Source organism: Dreissena polymorpha, chromosome 11 (genome assembly GCF_020536995.1).
Source record: "Dreissena polymorpha isolate Duluth1 chromosome 11, UMN_Dpol_1.0, whole genome shotgun sequence".
NCBI classification, from domain to species: Eukaryota; Metazoa; Mollusca; class Bivalvia; order Myida; family Dreissenidae; genus Dreissena; species Dreissena polymorpha.
The window spans coordinates 20,948,440-20,974,093 of record NC_068365.1 but is presented as its reverse complement, the minus strand read 5'-3'; the positions used below and the strand labels follow the sequence as shown (position 1 = coordinate 20,974,093).

General features: G+C 32.8%; 1 protein-coding gene across 1 annotated transcript in view; it reads right to left on the bottom strand.

Annotated features, from left to right (window-relative positions):
* Positions 1 to 25,654, bottom strand: part of LOC127849670 (uncharacterized) — a 150,956-nt gene that overhangs the window by 44,044 nt on the left and 81,258 nt on the right. The window contains exons 19-31 of the mRNA XM_052382417.1: positions 24,634 to 24,760; positions 23,369 to 23,483; positions 21,926 to 22,053; positions 20,451 to 20,512; positions 19,458 to 19,587; positions 18,561 to 18,669; positions 16,268 to 16,398; positions 14,485 to 14,549; positions 12,797 to 12,875; positions 7,295 to 7,409; positions 6,158 to 6,288; positions 4,786 to 4,859; positions 2,708 to 2,831 (exon numbers count right to left, since the gene is read on the bottom strand). Of these exons, the coding sequence (XP_052238377.1) occupies positions 2,708 to 2,831; positions 4,786 to 4,859; positions 6,158 to 6,288; positions 7,295 to 7,409; positions 12,797 to 12,875; positions 14,485 to 14,549; positions 16,268 to 16,398; positions 18,561 to 18,669; positions 19,458 to 19,587; positions 20,451 to 20,512; positions 21,926 to 22,053; positions 23,369 to 23,483; positions 24,634 to 24,760 (1,390 nt within the window). The remainder of the gene's footprint in view (positions 1 to 2,707; positions 2,832 to 4,785; positions 4,860 to 6,157; positions 6,289 to 7,294; positions 7,410 to 12,796; positions 12,876 to 14,484; positions 14,550 to 16,267; positions 16,399 to 18,560; positions 18,670 to 19,457; positions 19,588 to 20,450; positions 20,513 to 21,925; positions 22,054 to 23,368; positions 23,484 to 24,633; positions 24,761 to 25,654) is intronic.

Below are 25,654 nucleotides of genomic sequence, written 5' to 3'. Positions count from 1 at the left end.
TGATTAAAGAAGTAAAATAATACATTGATACAACAGAGGAAAAACACATCCCCTCCAAACAACATGACACATAATGATATATATTATAATTTTTGATCTGGATAGGTACATAGCAGGACCTTTCGGTATGCGCGCTGCGGGATGGAGATGGGAGTGACTTACATTTTGGATTTAATTTAATTCACTGAAATTTATCATTGAAGTTACGGTATGATCTCATTTGATATAGATGTACATGATTGTATCAAGCAACATATATTACATAATTATCAGCATAAAATACTGCTATGATTTCAATATCATTTAACTAATTTCATTCAAGTTTATCATTCATATACATTAATTTTGTAAATATTATCAATAAAGGTATACTAGATGCAAACATATTTGAAATAATACAGTTTAATATACTGTATATGTTGTAACGACACATCCAAGCAAGCAGTCCATCAAACCATTGCAACAGAGCCACATGATGTACCAACGCATCAGCAGAAAAGTCAAATGTCTTCTGTGCATTTTACTATAATTTATAACATATACGTTAGTTACAGATACATGTTTACATTTGTATGTGTTTGAAAAAATGTATAATCTGTAATGATATCATTTGACCATGCATGTCCTAGATTTCAAAATCAAGGCCCTGGTCTAACACATTGGTAACATTTAAGTTAAACTGTTACCAGGCTTCTGAAATTAGTTTTTATTGAACTATGTAAGGAAATCTAAATCAGGCACTGATTGTTCTTGTTTTTAAACAGTCATAGATCAGTTGTGGCCTCTCGGTAATGACCCATTTTTTCTAACTTGTCACATCCTTAAAACTGTCCACACCTCTATAAAAGAAAATATGGATATAGGTGATCTTCAATCGTACATTTACACTTAAGCTCTGCCACAAGATCGCTGGTAAAGTCAAGTCACATATTTAAATCTAGGCCATGTCAAACTCAAAGTGTTAAAGACAAATGAAAGATGCGTTCATTAGTTATTGTCCTATTGTTTACTACTGCTGTGCGTTTTTATATAATATAACTGATGACCATCATGCGAGAGAAAATTCACATTATCTTAGTATATTAGGTTTAGCAGCCTTTAAGATAACACAGTTGGCTAGTTTTCAATGTCGCTTCTGAGGATCAAACCCGCTAGGCATTAACATCCTGCAATCAAAGTCGACTCTCTACCACTAGGCTTTGAGGAAGAATCTGAAAATTTGCGATCCCTCGAAAGCAACCAAACCAAAAATTAAGTGAAATATTGCCGACTCGGTTTTATTGAGTCGGTTGATGAGCGATAATGAAAGGTGCAACATCTCTCACGGCTCCTAGCAGCGGCTTAAGCGCTATTCAATTCTCAACACAAAAGTGCTGAAGTCATTTATCCCGAGGGACCAAAAAAACAACACTTTATTAATGTTCGAAATAAATTCATTTGACTAATGACAATTCTATTATTTGAGGCCGGTCAAAGGAAAAACGCAGTCTATTAAAGTCAGTATCCTGTTAAACTATTTGTTATTATCAGAACACCACTTTTAAGCAAACAGCTTTCAAGCGACCAAAGGCTGATCTGGATCCAAACTGGCCACACTCGCCTTAATGTCTCTTTTACTGTAACACAGTTCATTTAACATTAAAATGATATCAAGTCATTAGCGGAGATTTAGTGAATAATACTCGTATATCCTAAATGACAGTTTCTAAATAGCCAAACAATCCGATTTATGCTGTTAGACACGAGTGTCAACATTCTCTCATGGGCGCGGCCATTGTTGTGTTCCTGTCCCGAACCCCTCGATACAATTGAAAGAGGACGGGAAACAAGCTGCCTTTACTTTTATCAATGATAATCAGCGAGGAATGCCGATTGAGATAATTTAGCTTACTCAATCGGACTGGCTCGGTCTTTTACATAGGTCGCCATTGTGAACACTTTTTTCATGGTATGATAACTTAACAAAAATGCACATTTTGGTGTACATAAGTTATGCCCGTGATGAATCGAGAATATTCTTAATTGTAAAAACTGAGTGCGATTGTTCAACTTAAAGATTATGCTATTTGGATTACTTTTTGTTATGCATATGCTACAGCACCACACGATAAGTAGAGGTTTGGTACAGTATAGTCAAAGACAACCATTCATTTTTACAAATGAAACTATAGCCTCTTCGCCGTGTCAGTTGTGACACCAGAGTTAATTTGATCTGATGTTACAGAATCCAAATAAATGATCGCTTCATGTCGTGTTGTTTCAAAGAATTTTATGTAATTGCATTGCCTTATAAATCTCAATATATCATTTCAGGCCAGGAAACGGAAAATGAACAAACACAACTGATTTGAATATACCTTGTTAACTGCCAAACACAAAAATTAAATCGGAAACGCATGTTATCAAAAGAAAAAGGTACTATTTAAATCTTATTCATATCTTACATGTGATTCCTGGACCGTTGCTATTTTATATTTATTTTAGCAAAATAATGTCTTCGGACAGAAAGACGGACTGATAAACGGTATAACAAAGTAAACTCAACCTTCATACACGAGGCCATCATACGTAAAAAATATAACGTGAACGGTTTAATTAATTCTTAAACAACCATATTGTAATGATCTTATTAGTATGTTTAAAATTACACACAAGAAACCGTGATTACATATACTATTTAATATACTGCAGGATAAGACGAACTAACCCGTTTCAAGTCATCTTTCCGTATGCCATTTGGGTTATCTAGCTTAGCTTCACTGCAGATATGTACAATGTCACCTTCAAGAAATGTTGGAGAAATCAAACCGTCGGCAAGAATGAACTTCCGTCTAAAATTAACACAAATTAAACATATTGTGAATATACATATGTTTCGTGCAATGTTAGTCCCAACCGAACTTTTACGATAAATTAATGCTTCGCAATTAACGAATAATAAACTTGTATATATGATGTATACGTATGTTTTAAGTCCTTATGTCCGTTCCAAATATTGTATTATAATCATACAATCTTTAATATAATAAGTTTAGGTTTAATCTGTAGTTACATGACTCCAAATGTCAGGAAGTAAAACAATGAACACTGCTGTTGCACTTTGGTGACTCATTAACAATACGAGGACGTAGAAAAAGTGCGATAAGACAATATTATCTTTTAGCTGAAACTAATCAATATATAAAAATAGTTAATAGTGGAGCTTTAGCATTGTTACTCGATATTATAATGGAAGGAATATCAGACGGATGACAAGCTGATTTCATTTTAATATTTGTATTTTTTACAATACAATACGGGTTGACTCACATAAGCATCTTAGTATTATATTGGATGAATTGTTTTTGTAAATTATGCAGACAGTTTATGTAAATAAATAAGTTAACAGCGGGCATACAATAAATACTATTTTAAAGTATAATTCAGAGACTAACAAATCAACACGGTTAAACTAAATTACCGTTTCGGTATAGGCGCTCACAAGGGCGATACAATTTGGAAAAACCCACTAATCACATGTATAGTTTTTTTTCAAAATCATCTAACATATCAACTGTTATTATTTGAATGTTAAGTTCTATCATTTGGACACTAGGTGAACGTGTTTGTAAATAAGGTTTATACGTGTTTAATAGATAGCTTGTAATGTTTCACTTAAATACTAATATGGAAAATTCTAGATTTTAATGAATATCTATACAAATGACGTACATACCAAGCGTATTAATAACTCATAATGTACAAACCACTTACAGTATCAACTACAAGTATCTGAATTAAACTGCCGAGTTTACGTAAACGGATTCAGCTTTTGTTCTTTGCGATAAAAGGTTGTGGGTTGTTTTCCAAATGTTATTGATATTTAAATTGATAACTTATGGACGTACGCCAATTTAAGCAATACACGTTTTAAAGTACAATATACCGGTCATTTTGTTCAAAAATGGAGATGGAGTCAAAACACACTGACCGACAAGCCAAGGCGATCAGGTGGTCGCTCATTTGAAAGAGTTAATAATATTATGACAGAAGATTAGGCCATAACATAATGCATTCCGATCGTTATATTAAATGTTCGTATTTATACGTAATTTCATTTACCGAAGCCGAATTCGTTTTGTATTCATAGCAAAAGAAACAATAAATACAACAAAATGTTGATAGATTCAATCCTTTATAACACTTCTGTATACAGGTCAATACCGTTCGCATTCGTTTTATTCATACCAATCCAGTTGAGGTGTTTTCCAGCCTGCTGGGCTGATTAGAATAGTCAAAATCTTAGATTTAAACTAGTAAATTTTGTAACGATTTCGGTTTAAGATATTCTTCAAACACAGGCGCTATTAAACATTAAGTTTGCGTCTGTTGAAATAAAACGTACGCGTTTTTTAATGAAAATGATACAAATTGATGAATATTGAAAAAATGCAATGTTGATGTACATTTATTTAAATGATTGAGACGTAAATGGTGTTCTTGTTTTTCCGTACCTAACCGTTTCGTTCAAAAGCAAAACGTAAAGATTAAATTAAAAACACCCTTTTTTAGATTTGAGAACTGTTCGCTGTTCACTTATTTCTTTATTAGTTTATATTTTATATTTTTTAACTCTGATTCCTCCATTAATTAACATGCCGTGATATTTAATATTACTAATACGTGTTTGTCTACCTACATATTAAATGTATCAATATTTGCAAAAGCAAACTTCCAAGTTCGCAGTTATGTTTGACAGGTACACGCAAGTATACAACCATTAGTACATATTGCACAATTGTCTACCTTTTGTCGCTGGTATCTTCAATAAACAAGGAACCGTCACTGTCAATACCGCATTTTCGCTGGGACAACATCCTCTATAAGTTGATGAAATATTAATTTCATTGCTCGCATCAGAAACAACTTATATAAATTAATGTACACAACGGTATAACTTACAAACAAATCATGCATAAATCATGTTATAAAATCAGTAATCAATGTAATGGTAGTTTGTTCTTCGATATAAGATGACTCGGCGAATGGGTCAGCTCACCAGGGCGAAACATAAAACATAACTCTAATTGCGTAACAGCAACCATGCCAATTTAATTCATTTATTTTATAAAGTCACATGCTAAAAATACTTTAATACAGTTAACCATATAATAGATCAAACTATGTTTCAGCTAGGTTAGTATATACAAAGAAATTTATTAATTTACTTTTGCCCAGTTTAAACGTAACGATTCATTTTGTGATACCTTGTGAGGCCAAAAAGTGTATGTCTGCAATGTATTGTTAACAGACGTTTCTGCAATTTTCTTAAAGGTACATATACATGAATTAAAACTGAAGCGCGCAAACTCGCACACTTATTTCTTAATAATATGAAGAAAAGCAAAAGTTGATAGACGGTTTTGACATCAAGGGCTGACACTGAAAGGGCTGTCAAATTAACATATCAACCTATTTAATGTATCTTTACCTTTGTGTTTCTTTGAGTATATTTTAAATCACGTATTTTGTACAGCTGAACAATATGTTTTCATTGTTTGTATGAAGTTATATATATAAATATATATATATATATATATATATATATATATATATATATATATATATATATATATATATATATATATATATATATATATATATATATATACATGTGTTGACGTATAACGTTGTATAATGTAATCATAAGTTTATTCACAGCGCAAATACTGGTAATATAATCTGAAACACATGGAGCTCGTGCATGGACATAAATAACTTAAAACAGTTTTATTCATTATGTGCGTAAGATAAAATATTATGTTTCCGAAGCGGTGCGATAGGTTCAAACTTAAAATCATATGCAAAGCGTACCTTGTTCGCCATTATATTGTGAATCCATATAAATTATAATTAGATTTTACTCGAAACACATATTTCTTTATATTTATATCGTGTATGTGCTTGATTTGTAACGAACATTTTCGTGTATGGTTTACCAGAATAACAATATTGGGAAATATTCATGTTAATGGTACTTGCGGTTGTGTGAGAATGATGTGACTATCACTGTTGATTTCGGGAATTTGTCTAACAACATACGCAATGCTTTAACACAACATATACAAATCAAGCCTTTACGTTTATCTCTCCCACTGATTTAGTTTTTTTAAGATACCTTTATGTCTTGGCTCAGTAATTCACCAACTTTTGAAGTATTGTCTGACTGAACGGCTTTCACCATCTCGTCTTCCTCAGATGAAGAATTGTAGATCTTAAACCAATTTTTTAACTCGGAAGTCAGTCTATCTGAAAAAGGGTTAACATTACCACTTTTTAAGTGACTATCTGACACATTCAACATTTTCAACATGTTCTAAGAGTTATATAATAACATACCATTTGGCGGTTGAAAATGTGCTGTATAAATACAAGGTATCGTTTATTTCATAATTTGTTTTTCGAAAACATTGCACATTTTTCCACATTAAAATATTCGGATATTATATATATATACAATTCCGTCAACGTGCAAATGACGTACATGTATTAGGAAATGGTTTCTGTAGAATTTAGCATTTTTTCCGTGTTGTATTATTTTATTTTAGAAACGCTATACACTTATCCCAAATTCAAGATTATTAATGTTATGTTACAAAGGAAAACTGTCAATGAATAACAGCTTGAATGAAAACAAAATCCGATATAAGTATTCATGGAACAGAACTAAATGACACGTGATCACAAAATAGCGGAGCAAACAAAACCCAAGCAGTTGTTAATGATTGGGTAGGTTTAAAATCACAATTTTTTAAACATGTAAACGCACCAAATGATTATCTGCTATTTACACGCGATCAGTCAATAATGTTTTATAAGCAGTTTATTACGGCCTTAAAGGGTCCCAAAAAACATCTATATTTACACCACATTTTAAGTATGTTAAAAAGAAGTCTAAATAATGGTTATTTTTGGACGTGATATTCAATCTATACGTGAATACATGGGCATAGCACTCTTTATTCAAATATGTATACAAATATACCATCTCAATTTGTGACATTGATTCCACGTGACACAGTTTCGAACTCTTCTGGTCAATCGTTTTGGACAATTATGAGCAAGCACCTTCAAGTTTACGGGTTGAGATGTGTGGTTTGCGACTTTTTTTTACAAAAAGCTTGCACCGGACAAACGGACAACGTTATAAAAAATAAATCAACCCTTTCTTATTGTCTATGTGAAGTAATATTGTCTAATCAACCATTAGAGCCATTCATATGAAATCATTTAATAACGTATTTGTTACACGTACTGAGAGGCACTAATTTAACATCCTGTCGGCGGACGTTCGGTCGATCACCGCACTTGATAATCAACAACTCATCGGTATTGACAACGTTCTCTACCGTGGCAATGGTACCTGGTTCCTGTAAAGTAATAGAACAAAGTCGGAATTGGTTTCATTAATGGCATACGAATGCATATTCTTTATGATATACCATTTAACATAATAATACATTATGGTATTAGATATAGTCTCCCGTTCTTCAACAAATTATTTTGAAATAAACAAAAAGCCAATACGGTACCATTATTAGACATTTAATACAGTTTATAAAATATTCCTTTCTGCTATTAATGTATTGGTTTAAGTTTGATACAATATACAATATGAACATAAAACTCGTATATATTCACTTTAATTATATGTGTTTTATCTTGAGACACTGCTAATATAATTATTTTCGCATATGGGTTAATCATATTTCAGTCAACCGATAAGTTAATAATTTCAATAGTCAGATACAGATACTGACATCCTCGTACTTAGATAAATGTCACTATCATCCCTAAATTTATTAATAATAAAGTATGTACATCGAATTAGGATAATATTGAATAAAGTATCTTTCTTATAAAGTTAAGCCTTTAACAACAAAGCAAAATTTACTTCAATACCCTATTTTGTATTAGAAGTTTACCTATTCCGACAAAAAAATTGTTCAATCAAATCAACATATGCCGATTAAACAGTTGTATTTTTCTATAAACAGTTTACTAAGTATATGTTATTGAACTATGTCATGGCACTATTTTAATCGTTTTCACCTTTCCGGTTCGTTTTTATGTGCATGGTTGTCACAAAATGCCAATTTGTGTAAACATCTTCCATGCCAATTGAATCAATAGTCCAATGCATGGCTTAACCTCTCTAACATACACGTTTTATTATTAGGGGCGGCATCTCAGTTCTAGCCTGATAACATTGAACCTCAAATTCCGTAAATAAATTAAAGTATTTAGTGAAAACAAACTTTTATTGAGTTATTACAAACATTAGGGTAAAAGTTAATTCGAAAAACTGTTTGTGCGTTAATAATTAGGATTGAATTTCTCCCAATTATGCAAAGTATGCGCTTTTTGGGGAGCTATACCTTGCATAGAATATTCATATACATTCAGTATATCAATGAATTAATGATTGAGTTTCCATTTTAAGGCATTCCTATGAATACATAATATTGTTCCGCTTAAAAAAATAAGTGAAATGAATAATTTTTAAAAATCTGAAATTTACAGAAGATTATTGCATAAACTCTATCGATAATGCTCTGGCGGGGTGCAGACACTTGGCAAAAGGAGGGCTTGAACGGGAGAAATCGTGTATTAACAAGGCGATTCACGCGCTGTTCAAGCCCTGCTATGTGTTTTTCATATCCATAAACTCGTCCACGCGCAGTTACTTCCCATTTTTCATTTGATTCAATGAAGTTATTATGAACTTTGTTAATAACTCCAGCCTTCGACGACTTTCCAAGCATAAATGGGGAACTGAATAAGCACCAGTTTCCTCATTCATGCAGGGATAAAGGCAATGAATATATCAATCCACTTGTCAAATTATACCATCTGCACTCTCTTGACAACTGCTTTATTTATTGGCAACGTCAATAAAGATAAGGTTATTCACTCAACACTTTCAAAAGACTATGCTGTAAATGTAAGTGTTTATGTACCTTCAACGTTCCTGTTGTATGCTTGACCTACTTTGTGACAATATGTTGGCAGTATTCAATTTTAGAAAATTTAGTTAAAACGAAATAAGATAGACCTGCACGAAAGAAACATCTATGAAAACAATTACTTATTCTGACGATATATTTATCCGTCATGACCAGTATATTCCAACATAATTCCTCATTGATTACTTTGCGTTGCTGCATTTCAACTTTGCATTAATCCACTGTTTAAACACATTTAAAAAAAAATTACCTATACGAAGGTAAAGCCTCGTCATTTCTGATGATGACCGAGTGAGGCATATGTAAAACACAACCTTGAACTGTATGACGTCATATGAAATCATCGATTTTTTTGTCGATGTCGAATGAACAAGACATATTGTTTTCAATGTAATTTTAATTTACTTTGGTATGTGTGATTTGTTTATTCAATAATAGCGAAAATACACATTTTCTCGGACATGATCCTCTGCGGGTGCTCTCAAAATCCGTTCATGCCCGACAGCGCACTCGGGCAGGAATGGATTTTGAGAGCGCCCGCAGATGACCATGCCCTCGAAAACGTGTATTATCCCTATAATATGAGCCAAAATAATGTTATGAAACGAAGCATCATTGTGTACAATGAAATTATCGTTAATGAATCTAAATGAACTCACGTCGATCTTGATGTTTATCATATAGTACAATATACGTGTACGTCTTTTGTTCCAGAGACCGCATAATAATATTGTAGTCGAATACCACGCTTGGTTAGATTATGATCTTGCGATTTCAAGATTTCAGAGAATTCAGCTCGTCATTCTCAACATTAGTTTATAGGAACGGTATGGTCATTAAACAACCCCAAATTCAAACCGCTGAAAGAACATCAGAGCAAGAATACTTTCCAAATATTGACACCTTTTTTAATACACACTCTGCATTATTTGAACAATCGATGTAGAGGACCAATACAGAATGTAACAAACCAATAAGTAATGTATTTGTTGGCAATTTCGTTAAGATGAATTATTATTGTATTCTTCACAAAAATTAAACATCAAGGTCGTGGCCAATTATTACAAGCCATGTTTGTACAGTTTTGTCAGAACCACTTAAACATGTTACATAACAAACAGTGACACTATTTTTGTTTTGATCTGAACAAAAAATATGTTTGTTTATTTTAAATTTAAATATGTTTAATTAAAATAATGCGCTTACGAGGGCGTTGTCAACAAATTAGGCGTTTGATTAAAAATATATAATTTTTCAGACAGTAAATGATATGGACTTAATATATACATTCTTGTATGAAGTAACTTTTTAACCAAAAGAAATATCGTTAATAATTTTTGATCACAATTTCAAACAATATGCATACATTGTCGGTCTAGTATTTTCAAGAAAAAATACAATTGTATTGATATTTTACAGCACAATTCAAATATGCACATATGCCTCATGTGCATGATTTAAAAAAAAATATGACGAAAAAAACTTGAGGATGCCTTAAAACAAATACTCCTTATTAATTATCATCTATATGTCTATAGACACGGAGCGAACCCGATCAACATTGCAGAAAATAGTAGCTGTTTGTTTTCAATATAATTCATAGTACCAGCGCCCCAGTGAAATGTCATTCGAAAAACCGTCTTACACTTAAGCGGTTGCCTGAATTTAATCATTTTGGTTTTGTTCGTTGTCTTTTAATATTCTTGATTATTTTTGCGTCGAGCCAATTTTGTATCATATCATACAATTACTGAAAGCCTTAGGGACCTTTATTCAACTAATCTAAATTATAAAGTAACAATTTTCAAAGTGTGGAAACTTTGTTAATCTTAATTCTATATTTTTCGACGGAAAAATTAAGCATGTTAATGCTGAAAAAAACAACAACTGCATTTATAAATAAAAGTACGTTATACTTTTTATTGTGAATATGTTTTCTTTGATTGAAGTAACGAGTATCTATGTATACATGATCCCTGTTAATCGGACCATTTTAAGGCACTGATTATTTTACTTTGAAAGAGCCTCGATAGCGGGTTTGTGTTTACTTTTCTTAAACAACCTATGGAGGTGCACAGTTACATGCCGTTTAATATAATTGGATATATATATATATCAGTCTCGCCGCAATCATACATACGTTTACATGTTTTGATTGCTTGCTTAGTATACTCGATCACTTATGCGACTTCTTGATGATAAACGTCATTTATTATATACCTGTTTAATGCTTTTAACAAAATACAGGTTGTATCCATCGTTGAAATAAAAAATACGGTATTACGCTACTCGCTGTTTCCAATTCCGTATTACCATACTAGCCGGACTACTTCGACCCATTTAATGACGTCACATTACACGCACCGATAATAGAAATATTTTATATTACGAAATATATTACGTAGTGCATCGTGTCACGTCATTTCTGTGACAAAACACAAAAGTTTTATCTAAACTCTGTAAGGACATGTCGGACGTGGTGTTTTTTAACAGTAAACTATGTATTAAATCGTATTTTGGAGTGTGTGTTTATCATGCATAAATGTATATTTCGATAGGAATACAATAAAACAGTGTGGTTTAAACTAAGTTTCCATAAAGACATGGAAGATAGAAGTGGAAGTGGGTATCGTTTAAACATTTTTTTTTATAAACATCGGATTAAAGTTGTCAACTTAATTGTTATAAAAATTGGATTAACGATGGCAATAAGGTAAGCGTGTCGGAAACTTGTGTTTTCCCGGTTTGAATGTTTACACGTTAATTTACATAAACTGTATTTATACGCGTCTTAAATAAACTATGGCGTACCGTTTTAGTCATTGTTTTGTCAGTTTTGTTTAAGTAAAAAATACATTTGTTAACTTTTTTCGTTAGTTGTTGTATAGAATAAAAGAAATATTACGCTAGTCAATTGTTCCAAGAGTTTGTATCAATCTCGTGGCTTGTGCTATTTCGCATCACACTCGAGGCTCCGCCTCTCGTGTGATACGTCATCACACAAGCCACTCGAATGATACAAACTCTTGGACCAATTGACTAGCGTAATATTCCGCATGTATTGTTTACAAACGCAGGATGCAAGTTATTTATTTTATATCAGAATATTGTTGGACGGCGTTTACTTTTAGCCTCAAAACCTTTATTTTGCTGTTTCCAGTCCCAGCATTGAAGTAGTGTTTACATAATATTATCTTATTTTTTCATAAATATTGTAGTGATAATTTGTAAATTCATGTTATGTGCTTTAACCGTTTTTTTTTTCTTTTTATTTAGCCTTTTTCAAAAACTACCACCAAAAGCAATACATCAATATAATTAGACGCATTTGACGTATTCGTGTGCAATAAAACTGTTATTCATATACCTTAATCAGAATGTAGTTATGACACTCGTGTATATTTTACAAATTAAACATGGTTAACATGAATATTACAAAAAAGTATGCTAAGAATTTCGATTCCAAACCGTTTGAAAGCCGATATTCCCCCTATTCAAACCATGCTGATACTACAATTGAGTAGTCATGTAAAAGATATATATGTCATTAAATGCTAATATAGTCTTGTGACGGGGAGATATATCGACATACCGCATTCCGAAAGAAAACCACTCAAATATCCTAAAAGTATGCATATTGTGACAGCTGACAAAAATAAGTATTCAACCTTGATAAGCAAAACAATTATTCCATACTAATTCTAACGGATAATATTCAAGTATAAGAACGGTTATATAGTCTAACAATTCACCCCATCGTTGACACCATGTTGATGTATCCGTAAACTTACCTCTTTTCTGCACATCTGTATGATGTCACCAATTGAATAAGTTGGATGAACATAATCACCAGCTACAGTGAAAATCCTCCTACGATAAAAAACAAATTACATATGTGCAATATAAATATTTAACATGGTATTTTCCGATTTATTAGATATTGTGATGACTAATTTAGAACTATCGTTGGAACTAGATACTAATAGGTTTTAACGCCATTAATGAAAACATGTTCATGATAAATTTGCGATACAGTACACAAGAGGCGAAGGGCACTTTAATATTGCATGTCAATACTAACATCATAGTAACATATGACGAACTATATTGTAATGCAATTAGTGTACTGTAATGATATTTGAATATATTAAATATCAAATGCACTTATGTTAAAATCATATTTGTATATAGCACAAGTTAATGACACATTTAGAACAATATGGCAACACTGACCCTGAAGAGCTACTATAACTTCAAAGTGATTACACATTTTCAGACTTAGTCGCATCTTAACATATTCACCTCATTTTTATTTATCCAAATATACACGTGTCCTAGAAAAAGAGCAGATGAATATTCTGTCCAAGTCAAGATTCAGTCGTAATGTCTGCTTTTAGAGTGATAATGAGTGATAATGAGTTAATTATCTGTTATCGCAGGGTAATCCAATTTAACCCGAATTCAAACTTGGTGTAGATATTGTAGATAGGTAACTTTTATGCTAAAGTTTTCAAAAGATTACTTGATAAATGCTGGTTTGTGTTGGGTCCATAAGTTGATCAAATATGGTGACCGTACTTTTGACATAATTTGACCAAAACTCGACCTTGACCTGGATATTATTTTTAATAAAATCCCAATTCCATTCAATCTACGATAAGCTATGGCCTCAAGATGGTTAACACAACATGAATAAGTGGCATAGTTTCAGGTTACATGTGACCAAAATTCAAACTTTGTTTACACATTGCAAAAACAAACAAACATTGTTTCCACTGAAAATCAATATTTCGTTGTGCCTTTAAGAGTAGTTTTACGTTTTATTTCAAGATTTCACCTGGTTATGTACTTTGGAAACGCACATTTCCTGATGAATGCTTTGCCTAGATTGATTCGACCAATACATAAATTGATAACTGTGGCGTAAATTTAACCTTGTCACCTGGATATTGATCCATTTTGACTTATGTATTTTGCATACTTATAATCTGATTTAATATTTTACAAAGTCGTGTACAGATTGAGCAAAAGTTTTGCAAACATTTATCAAAACAGGTGGCATCTGAAGTGGCAAAAAGCCATAACGCACACCGCACACTTAAGGACAAACGAAAACGGGCGCTTGACATAGACTGATCACATTATTTCGACTTGAGAACAACTTGAGAACATCTTTCTGAGGTGACATTAAATATCTGGAATTAAAAAAAGCGTTGGTCCAGGTGTTGCGATTTTCGTAACTATGCACAAGGCGTTCTCGAAAAATTTCTTACATAAAATATGTATCATAGCAAACACATGCTTAACACGTAGACGTTCTATTTGCACACTTTTGTAAAAGGTAAGTTAGCAGACAAATATTACAGTGAATAATATATGCTAAACTGAAAAATGAGAGAACGCCATGCACTTGCCCGAAATGTTTAATAGGTTTACTGACAACTTTATACTGTGCGTTGTTCTTATATATTTAATGTACCTTTTATTGTTAATATCCAGGACATATAATGACCCATCTTTGTCAATGCCGAACAGTCCCTGTTCCTGAAATTAATTTATTTAAAACTGTCAAAAACGAATTGAGAGAAAGAGAGATAGACATTCCTCAATCATGTCAATTCACATTAAATGATTTTATTTAACAGCTAATATGGGCTAAACTAGTAAATAAACAAGCGCAACAGACTTGCATTACAATTATAAACTAATCACAACCGTTGTAGTGTCAATGAGCTTTTCAGATTATCCACACATACACACACACACACACGCGCACACGCGCGCACACACACACACTCACACACACACACACACACGCACACACACACACACACACACACACACACACACACACACACACACACACACACACACACACACACACACACACACACACACACACACACACACACACACACACACACACACACACACACACACACACACACACACACACACACACACACACACACACACACACACACACACACACACACACACACACACACACACACACACACACACACACACACACACACACACACACACACACACACACACACACACACACACACACACACACACACACACACACACACACACACACACACACACACACACACACACACACACACACACACACACACACACACACACACACACACACACACACACACACACACACACACACACACACACACACACACACACACACACACACACACACACACACACACACACACACACACACACACACACACACACACACACACAAAGTTGCTCAGTCCATTTCTACTTAGAAGTGTTGCTAAATCTGTACACAGCAGCTGATAATAACGTGTTCTTGTTTTGCGACAGATCGAAAAAGTAAATCGTCTTACATACTAAAATACTCATAGATCTCCTTAATACATAATTGGCTTTTCTATGCAATGTATATAACTGCATATTTTTTATAATCGAATATATTTTGAGTAAATTTATTATCGGATATCAGTAAACGTTTTATCTATCTTAAATATATTAAAATAGATTGTGGATTAAGAGTGACCACGCCAACGTTCACCATACGCGCATTCTTTTAGTGTGCATTGTTTGACGAAATCCATGTGCCTGCAATATTGAGAATGAAGCATTTTAATCTGTACACCTTTGATGAAAGTCCACATTTCACTTCCGTAGTAATGACTCGGAGTAATATGTTAATCAAACAGATCAAGGTTATGACTTAATATTTTACCATTCGGTATTCGTTAGAATAGCAGATGTGTATACAATTTCAAGACATGGAATGGGTATGCATTATGTATCGTTGCGTATAAAATAAACTAGTGTCCGTCAGCAATGTTTAAAATAACGGTTTATCCGCATTATAAGTTATTTTAAAACTTTCGCACGGAAACAACGTTACTCGTTGTATGTGAATTGTGCAAAATGCCTGTGAAGTCTGAGTAACGTTTTTACAAACGGATCAATCCATGGAATGAGACCGACACTAATTTATCCTAATCCCATTTAAACGATTGCATATTGAAACTATTTAATATAATCTGACCAGATGACATAAATTGATAGCCATGCATGCCGTGCGTTTGTAAAAGTCTTTACAGTTACTCGATTGGATTATGCTTGCATCACGTGTTGATTTACTGGCCTATTTGTCAATAGATCATTACAGAAAGGCTGTACTATTAAGCAGATTGAACGTATACATCAATGAAACCTTGACATCAATAGTCGTATAATTCAGTCATATGGCTTACATTCCTATCAATGCTCAGTAGTTCCCTCACTTTTGCAGCATCAGTATCCAAAACAGCTTTACACATTTCGTCGCTGGCACTTCCAAGCATGTACATCTCAACCCATTTCTTTATCTGGCCTATCAAGTTTTCTGAATTGAAGTGGTAAACGTTGTAATTTAAACGAACATTTGCAAATTCATTATTTATTTAAGAACGAATACTGCAATATATTTATGCTATTTACAATATTAGAGAAAATATCAGCTCTATTCTGTTTGTGAAATAACTGTGGGTTAAAAATTACGACATATGGTTGACGTCTTGTCATATCGATGCAAATCAAAGGATTAATAATATCAAACAATGGTATTGTCAAGCAATATGGTCCCCTACCGGTTCCACCATTGTCAGAAATTCCACCATTTTCAGAATTATTATTTTTGGTTGCCATACGAACCACAACTTTTGACGTAGAAACAAATAGAAATGACGTGCACAATGTCCATATTGACATCTATCCATTTGTAAGTTTCATAAAAATATTAAGAACTTTTAAAGATCTCGCAGGATCCAGAAAACCACCATTTTCAGCAGTATTTCTAGTCTATTTGTTGCCAAAGCAACCATAATGTTTGACGTAGGAACAAAATGAAATGACGTGCATAATGTCCATATTGGCATCTATCCATGTTTCAAGTTTCATGAAAAAATATTAAGAACTTTTAAAGTTATCGCAGGATCCAGAAAAGTGTGACAAACATACTCACAGACTCACAGACAGACAGACAGACACACAGAGCGCAAACTAAACTACAGAGCGTGAAACCTGTTTTCGTCATGTTCGATAGTTTTCATTGTTTAAGCTTCCTTTGATTTGAACTGTTTATCTAGTGACGAATTCGGGCGGAATTTCATACGGAAAAAACAGTTTTAATTACTGACACCACGCTTAATTAAATATTGCAACGTGCGTATGTGATCTAATTTCATAATTCTATTCTTCTAAACATACCCATGACAACAAACTATATAACGTACGGTGATTAATCCTTCTCATTTTCAAAATATGTAAAAGATGCTCATTACAATGTTTAGTAGTTTTCGATTATATATTTGTTATTTAGAGACTCAATTTTGAAAAGTTATAAAGCGAAGGCAGTATCGATTTAACGACATCCTTTAAAGCCTTGCATTCAGCGCCGTGAACGAAGTGTCTAAAATCACTGCATCATAATTGTTAAAAAATCATGATTATATTACGAACAAAATAATGAACATTTTAAAATATTTTTTAACTAATAAACTTATTAACGTAGTTTTGACAAGTATCAAATGACCGTAATGTCGTAAAATACTTTAAAAAATCTGGATTACACCGGTTTGTGAAGAATGTGTTTTCTGTTACAATAATAATGGAGAAAAAAACGATAAATGGTACTTCCACGAAACCAGGTTATAAAACGTATTGTGAAATCTCAAGATATGTCAACAGGTAAGTTACACAAACAATTGTGCATAAATGGTGTGAAGTAACAGTGACCTGGTGGTTCCAATTTGAATGTCACGCCAGAAATACAGTTGAGCTACCGACACGTAGCATCTCAACATAAAAACTTCAACGAATTTTGCAAGTTATAAAGTGATTGAGCATAAACCCATTGTCTTTGTTATGCAACAGTGAACTAATTATTTAAATACAATTCCAATTTAGGTCGACATGTAAGCTACCTGCCGATATGATTTGAGTAATATACTTCCATCGAAACGCAAGTTATTGAGCAGACACTATTTGTCTACTCTAATTAGTAAATACAGTGAAATAAGCAATATTGACCACACACTACACTCGCATGATCTGCATGCAAAACACACATAAACTTTCATTGTAATACCTTTTTTTAAATTAAAGGTATGGAGCGTAAACCTTGTTTATATTCTTCTTCGTTATTTCATATAAGATAACGTGTTATCATTTATCTACCGTGTTGAATACGTATCTATGGTGTGATTGTATACGAATAACATCTGATTTTAATCTACAACAGTCGTGAAATCGTTTAAGTTGTTAAATAAAATGAGGTTGATAATATGGATTGTCTGAGCGTTGGGAAAATGACAACGAACGAGATAATGGGAACAAAAATACATTTATGAGCAAATTAAAGGCGTTGAAAGACGAACATTGTTTAAAAATGTCTTAACAGTTAGTTCATTATAACAAGATCTTTTAAGAAGTAATTCATGTATTTTACACTTAATATTTGCATTTATACATAGTTTTAAATTTGTGAACTATCGGTTTAATACTTACCAAGTGATACTTTTTTAACAGCATATGGCCTGTATCTCCATGTCCATTCACCAATAAGAAGATCATTATTCGTTTCAACACTATGTACAAAACCGATTTTATCGACTGTCTGCAAATAGAAAATAACACAATTGCAAAATTTGGAACAAGGATGATAATTGATATCTTCAGTGAAACTCTTATTTGGCTTGAAGTATAAAAGAACCTTTAAAAAGTAGATGAGCCTTAATTATCTTTCGGAAAAACACTTTATAGATGTCGTTGATATGTGTGGACATTGGTCCTCTGTAAAAAGTTCTAAGATGTGACCCACATACTCCTACATTATCAAAACCTTTTATACAAACACAAACAACCATACAAACGCATCCATACACACATACGAAACCATTTAGTTCGATTTTCCTATACGTGTATTGAGCAATAACTCTGATATATTCTAAATCACACTTTAAACACAAAAATGACATATTCAAAGAACTTTTCTATAACATACTTTGCGCAAATATCATTCAAAAGTAATTAAACATGAACTTTAACTAAATAATATGTACTTGGTTGCTCTGTATTCTGCATACAAAAAAGATTGATTTATTGACAATTTGGCATATGTATATTTATGCAAAATTGGAACTCGTCATAAAGAATGTGTTACACTATCGGGATATAGCTATATAATTATGTATTGATACAGACCAACTGTTCTATATAATCATAGCCCGGTCTTCAAATGCATGGTGCTTAGGAGTTGGACAACCATATACATTTTCAAGTGCGGATCTATGATAAGTTAGTATTTTGAACACATAAAATTGGCACATGCATACTGGTGCGGATTTACTAAACATTATAGTACACAAGTGTTTGCTGACTACCGACACAATGAGAACAACTCACCTTCTCCATTCCTTTATGCCAAAGATTGCCTTGAAAATTTTGTAGCCTAGTTGGGTCATGACAGATCTGCACCAGTTCTCCTTTTTTGAAGGTTGGAATAACAGGAGTTCCAACGACATTGATGGTGTGCCTTTATACCAATTTTCAACGGTAAACCATTTATTATTAATAAATTATTATGTTTATTAATCAAAACTCGAATTGTGATGTATTCAGTAAAAGGACATTTTTAATTGCTGAACACTCTCCGTATAGATAGCAATCTGGTTTTAACTTCGTCTTAACATGTGTCCTAAATTGTGTTCATGCACGGCCAGGATAAAGAGCTAGCAAGCGCTATTTTGACAATAGCGTGATTAATTTTTACCTTTAACCGAAATGGTATGTAAACATAAATTGAAATAACGCCACGATGATCCTGTTTGAAATACACCATATTTATCAGATAACAGGTGTGCAAAATAATTTATCAATCCTTACATTTATTGGGACTTTAAAGTCAGAGCAAGTTTCGGGACAGATGGAGATACCGACAGATTGGCAAAATGATGGAACATATTGCTTCATATAGCCCAGCCTAAAGGTGTGTATTATCATGGTACACACACATTTTCTTACAGAAATTGGCAATGGTTAATAAGGTTAGGGCTCATATTTGCGAAGCCAGATCAATACAAAACAACATGTTTATCCCCTTGCTGCCGGATCAATGGATACTATGTTATACTTATTAAGCGTTCATCTTAAGTTATGTGGCCACATATTTTTATTTATCGTATGTGTTAGCGTATGCATATGTAAAATATTATGGGATTAACCACATGCATATCTGTATACCTAGTTATTGTATGGGGTAGAAGTACAAAGTTTTAGCAGTATATTGATAGTTATGCTTGAGATGATGGTAAAAGTGACGACAAAAATGAATTGTAGGAATATTATAACGCATGTTGTGTATACAATGCAACGTTCGAAATTTCGTATAGAGAGTACCTTTGTCCGCTTACATCGATACCAAATATGTCACCTTCGTCGAGGCCGAACACACCCTGTGCCTAGAATAAAATTGTTTATTGTTTGTATGAAAGGGTAATGTGATTACACATTAAATGCATCAGAAGCAATACACATTAAAATCATCCTAAATGAAATGTATGTGTGTTGGTAATTAAGAAATAATATCACGTAATCAAATGCATTATTGCGTTATTTAATTGCGAATGGGACTATGTGTTATATGGCTTGGCCCCGTGTTCACAAAATTTTAAAATTGATTTTGACGATCAATTCACTTGACAATAATATTTGATTTAAAGTTACAGCAATGTAAACTTGGCTACACTGGACATCGATTTCGAAGGCATTGATTTGACATTAGTTGTTTTGATGATGCAAAACACAATTGTCATTAGATTGACATTGATATTTCATGTATGAAACAAATGTTAATCAGTGTAACTAAGAATCGATGTTAGTACATTTTCTTTACACGGAACTAGATAACTAGCATCTTTCTACTGACAATCATGTTTGTAGATGCGTGATATATCTTTTGAAAAGTGATTTTTAATTGTTGCTTGTGCATTAGTCGAAAATGATTTGGCTTTACTAGTGGGCCAACCATATTCCGAAACAAATCACATCAATGAAAGTCAGTTATACTTTTGAGCGATAACGTATACAAATAGGTGCGTTACGCATTACATATTGCGAAAGAGACTGCTCTCGAAATTTGTCTGAAAATATTGCAATATGCTGTCAAGTTTGATATTGACCTCTGAGACAATAACGTTTTTCTTACACACAAGAAATCGTCTAATTAGTATGACTTATTTAGTTAGGGTACACATTGTCTAATAAATTAGTTAGCTATATTTTCAAGTCTACTAACGCAAACATATCGTACGTTACGCGGTTAGGGTGTACATTAAGATTAATTAACGATGCCGTTTATTTAATTTTAGACCTCTTACTCACACGGTATCTCTACATTACTGTAGCTTTACTTATAAAGAGACGTATGTACGATAATTTGTTTGGCTGAATTAAAATAACATCGAGAATAAAATGCTTCTTGTTCACCAACAGTTACAACACCACAAATAGTTTGTTGTTGTCGGTATGTAATACAAATAAACTACACATGTCAATTTGAATTTCTTCAAAATATGTAATCCTCTTGACTTTTCATATACACAAATATTTTCTATAACTTGAAAAAAACAATATATATAATATGTGTGAATCATTGTATACAATACGTACAACGCATACTACTAGTGTTATACAACTGTTATAGATCTATCAATTATTGTTGCAGCCATTAGCGTTAAGGTACATTACATGATTAAGTAGCTTTGCTTTAGTTGGCACAGAAAAGCAGTGTCAGCCAGTTTAGGGTTCGACATTAAGTGAAATTTTCGCTTTAAGATACCAACTTATTTGGTACTTTCATCAATATGTATTACCTTAAGAGAACTGCTTAGTTCTTTACCCACGCTTATGACATCCCGTGTCAGCACGGCATTGATCATTGTTTCATGATTTTCTGGCTGATAGGTTCGTAACTCTACCTCGAGGCGGCCAGTCAAACGCTCTGAAATGATAAGTTCTGCTCGGTCAAACTTTAAACACTTTTAAACTTCTTCACTATAGCTATTGACGAAGAAAGTTATATCTTGTTTAAAAACATTCTACGAATTTCTTTTGGCAGTCATAGAAGATAAGTCAGAACTCATTAACTAGTTTTTTTTTAACAAACGATCATAAATTCAAAATTTTGCTGAAGATATAATGCTATATATAATTGTTTATAGTTCAGTAATATGTTCCATTCGCAAATGAAGCTGTGATTGTCGTGATTTTATTAATGTTTGGACGAGTTGAATTAAGCAATCGTATAATATGATAATTATTGTTTCGTATTTTGTCTATTTAAAACGATTAATAAACATTTAATTTAAAGATATTTGTGAGTATGGTATAACACGGAAAACAGGTTATAACGCTCATAAGTACGATTAATGTTTTTCTGGCAAAATAGAAAATCAACATGTTTCATATGAATGATACACAAATTGACGGGCTAGTTTATACAGTTGAAAATTTAAATCTACACAAATGCCAAATATTATCGACATTTGACCCTTGCATTTAATGAAATGCAGTTCACACTCTTCTTAAAGTAGTATTGATATGAAGCGTGGATAAATTAATGTTATTCCAAACAAGCTAGCCCAAACTGTCATTATTCTGTGGACATTGAAGTGGTAACATTGACCATTGGCTTGACAGTTATCTCCTCAATATAATATATAAACACTTTAAACATGTAAAAGAAAACAATACGCTCGTTCAAGTAAATTATGTATCGTATTAAGTGTTTTCTATCTTCCCTTAAATAGTGTCATATTGTCAAAACATTGCAGGTATTTTCAAAAATAGAGTAAAAACGCATTTTAGCATGTTTAGTTTTATAATAATTCTTTACACATATGCCTTTATAGTTTAGCAAATGATATTTAAATGCATTATTTTTGTATAATTTTTGATGACATCATGTTGCATTTACAAGAGATCCGATGTTGTATTCTAACGTGTCGATATACATTATATCCGTATCATGTATGTCCACTCAGCTGAAATTTAAACATGTTATACAATTGAATGCTAACAATATTAAAGAGAGCTACGCGCTAGTTTATTCATCATCATTCTGAGCAACACTATTCTCCAGATCATTGAGGTTTAAATGCGTTTATAAAAATGTGATTTAGAATGGACGATGCCAAAACGTGCATGATTCTTATGGGATCAAGTAAACATAATCACCATACGTTGTGAGCGTCGATACCATTTGTTTCTCTTTTTAATACAATACCAACATGCATAATACTAAATGCGCTCCTTACCTAGAGAAACCAAACCAATGACTTGTGGTCTGTACCACCATTCAACACCGCATACTTTGATCCGCATCTCAATATTTTTGTGCACTTCCAGTACTGTACCAATTTTACCGAGTGTCTGAAGGAAATTTAACAACATTGATAAATGCGAGGACTTTGTTGCACAGTTTAATCTTTAGGCATACAGGTTTTTAAAATGTTGTTCTGCGATTTAATGTTTGGAGCTTTTTTTTAACTCGCTTGCCGCAGAAAGAAATCTGAAAAAAATTAATGTATACAACTTAACATTTTCTTTGTCAATATTACACGTTACGAAAATCGGATATATGTCGCAATGTATTTCGTAATCCCATCAGACACAATCCTTTAATTTACATAATAACATCTACGATCAATAAAAATTGACTTTGCGAAAATTTAAATATTCCTTGAGAGACAAGAAACATGGTCGTTGCACGCGACACATTGCTGGATGTGATTTGACATTGCGGATATAAAATAGAACCACACAAACACATATATGGTATGGCACATGATACACACTTGTTATATTCATTTGATGAATATGCACCAAGCCCATGTGCCAATTGTATTATCTAAAAATTGAGCGACCCGGTTCTCGTACGCAACAATTCATATTTGTAGAATGTCATCATTCTCAATAAACTAAATGGCCAAAAACGGAAATAAGTACATACTTTAATTGGTGACTGTGACTTAGGCACTCGGAAAAATGAGCCCGCGACACTTCGACTTTGTATGATTAATGTTTGTGTTTGTGTGTGTCAAGTTACAGATCAGACATGAACATACACCATTAATATAGCCATGTAAAACATATCCGTACAGTTTTGTTTGTCCGCTATCACATTGACATTGAAGTGAACAACCTATTTTTGCTCGTAACAAATCGTCTTAAGATTATCAGCATTTGTGCCAACTTATTTCAGAAACCAATAATAACGTACCTTTTTAATGTACACGAATAGGTACGTTTGTTACATAATTATATTATGATTTAATATTAAGAAATATTGCATGAAATTTTAACATAAGTAAACATAATCTCGCATAAATAAAGATATGGATATCATTATATTTTGGAGAGAAACGAGTATCCGACAATGCCCACAATATTAATTGTTTTCAAAAGCACCGGATGTTGGGTACTCTAAGACATCGGAAAAATTACACTTTTAAAATGATAGGTTTGTTTTAATGGCGTAGACATAAACTAAACAAAACTTAAGGATATTCGGCAAACGCACCCGCTCCATGCCAGTTCTCCACAGTCCGTTTTGAAGATCCTTCAATGTGTGTTCGTTGCTGCAAATCATCACGATGTCGCCAACCTCAATGGGCGAGGAAATGGAACCACCAACAACATTAAACGTCCTAAAACAACACTTGAGGTCATCAAAACGAGTATTCCAATAAATTGGCCAAGGCTGCCGCGTTATATTTACTTTAACAAATACTTTAAGTTAATGCAAAGTTTTCTTATAAATCTACACAGCTTAATTTTATTTCACAGAGTCGTATATACAGAATTTCTCGTTAAATCTTGTTTGTATCGTATTGTAACACACGGGCAAACAAACACTTTTCTATTGTAACACGGATACGCGCGTACTTTAAGAAGCTTTGGAGCTACAACATTATACGTGAAGTAAAAATATAATACGCGTATAACAGTTGGGCTCGATCTCTTCATGAGTATTTTACCTCGGCATTAAAGAACATGTCCTTGCAAGTGTAATGTAATCTCCGCATGGCCACATTATATATATATATATATATATATATATATATATATATATATATATATATATATATATATATATATATATATTAATGTTTTATTCTGCAGACAAAGCGTTATATTTGACATTTAATTGTGAACTGGTAAATTGACCGTTATTTTCCGCACGACCATTGTTACAGCTTCTTCTGTAATCCAAATATTGAATGGCGGTTAGACGTGTATATAGAGATAGCAAAACTTGCTTTACACATTAGAATGTTTCAGTCTTCCTAAGCTAATAGCAGTAGAGATGAGTTGTATTATTTTAGTTGAAACGTGTTGAAGACCTTCTCAACCATTCACGTTCATATAGTTAGATCATTCATATATTCATAGTTTATACTTGAACATCTGACCGGGCTGTGTGGATATAGCGGAATGTATCCGTACATTTCTTCAAATGAATGAGTTTTCAGTCTTCAGAAACTGTATACATTAATTCTTATTTCATAGTTTAAGTTTTGATAGTGATAAATTATAGAGTG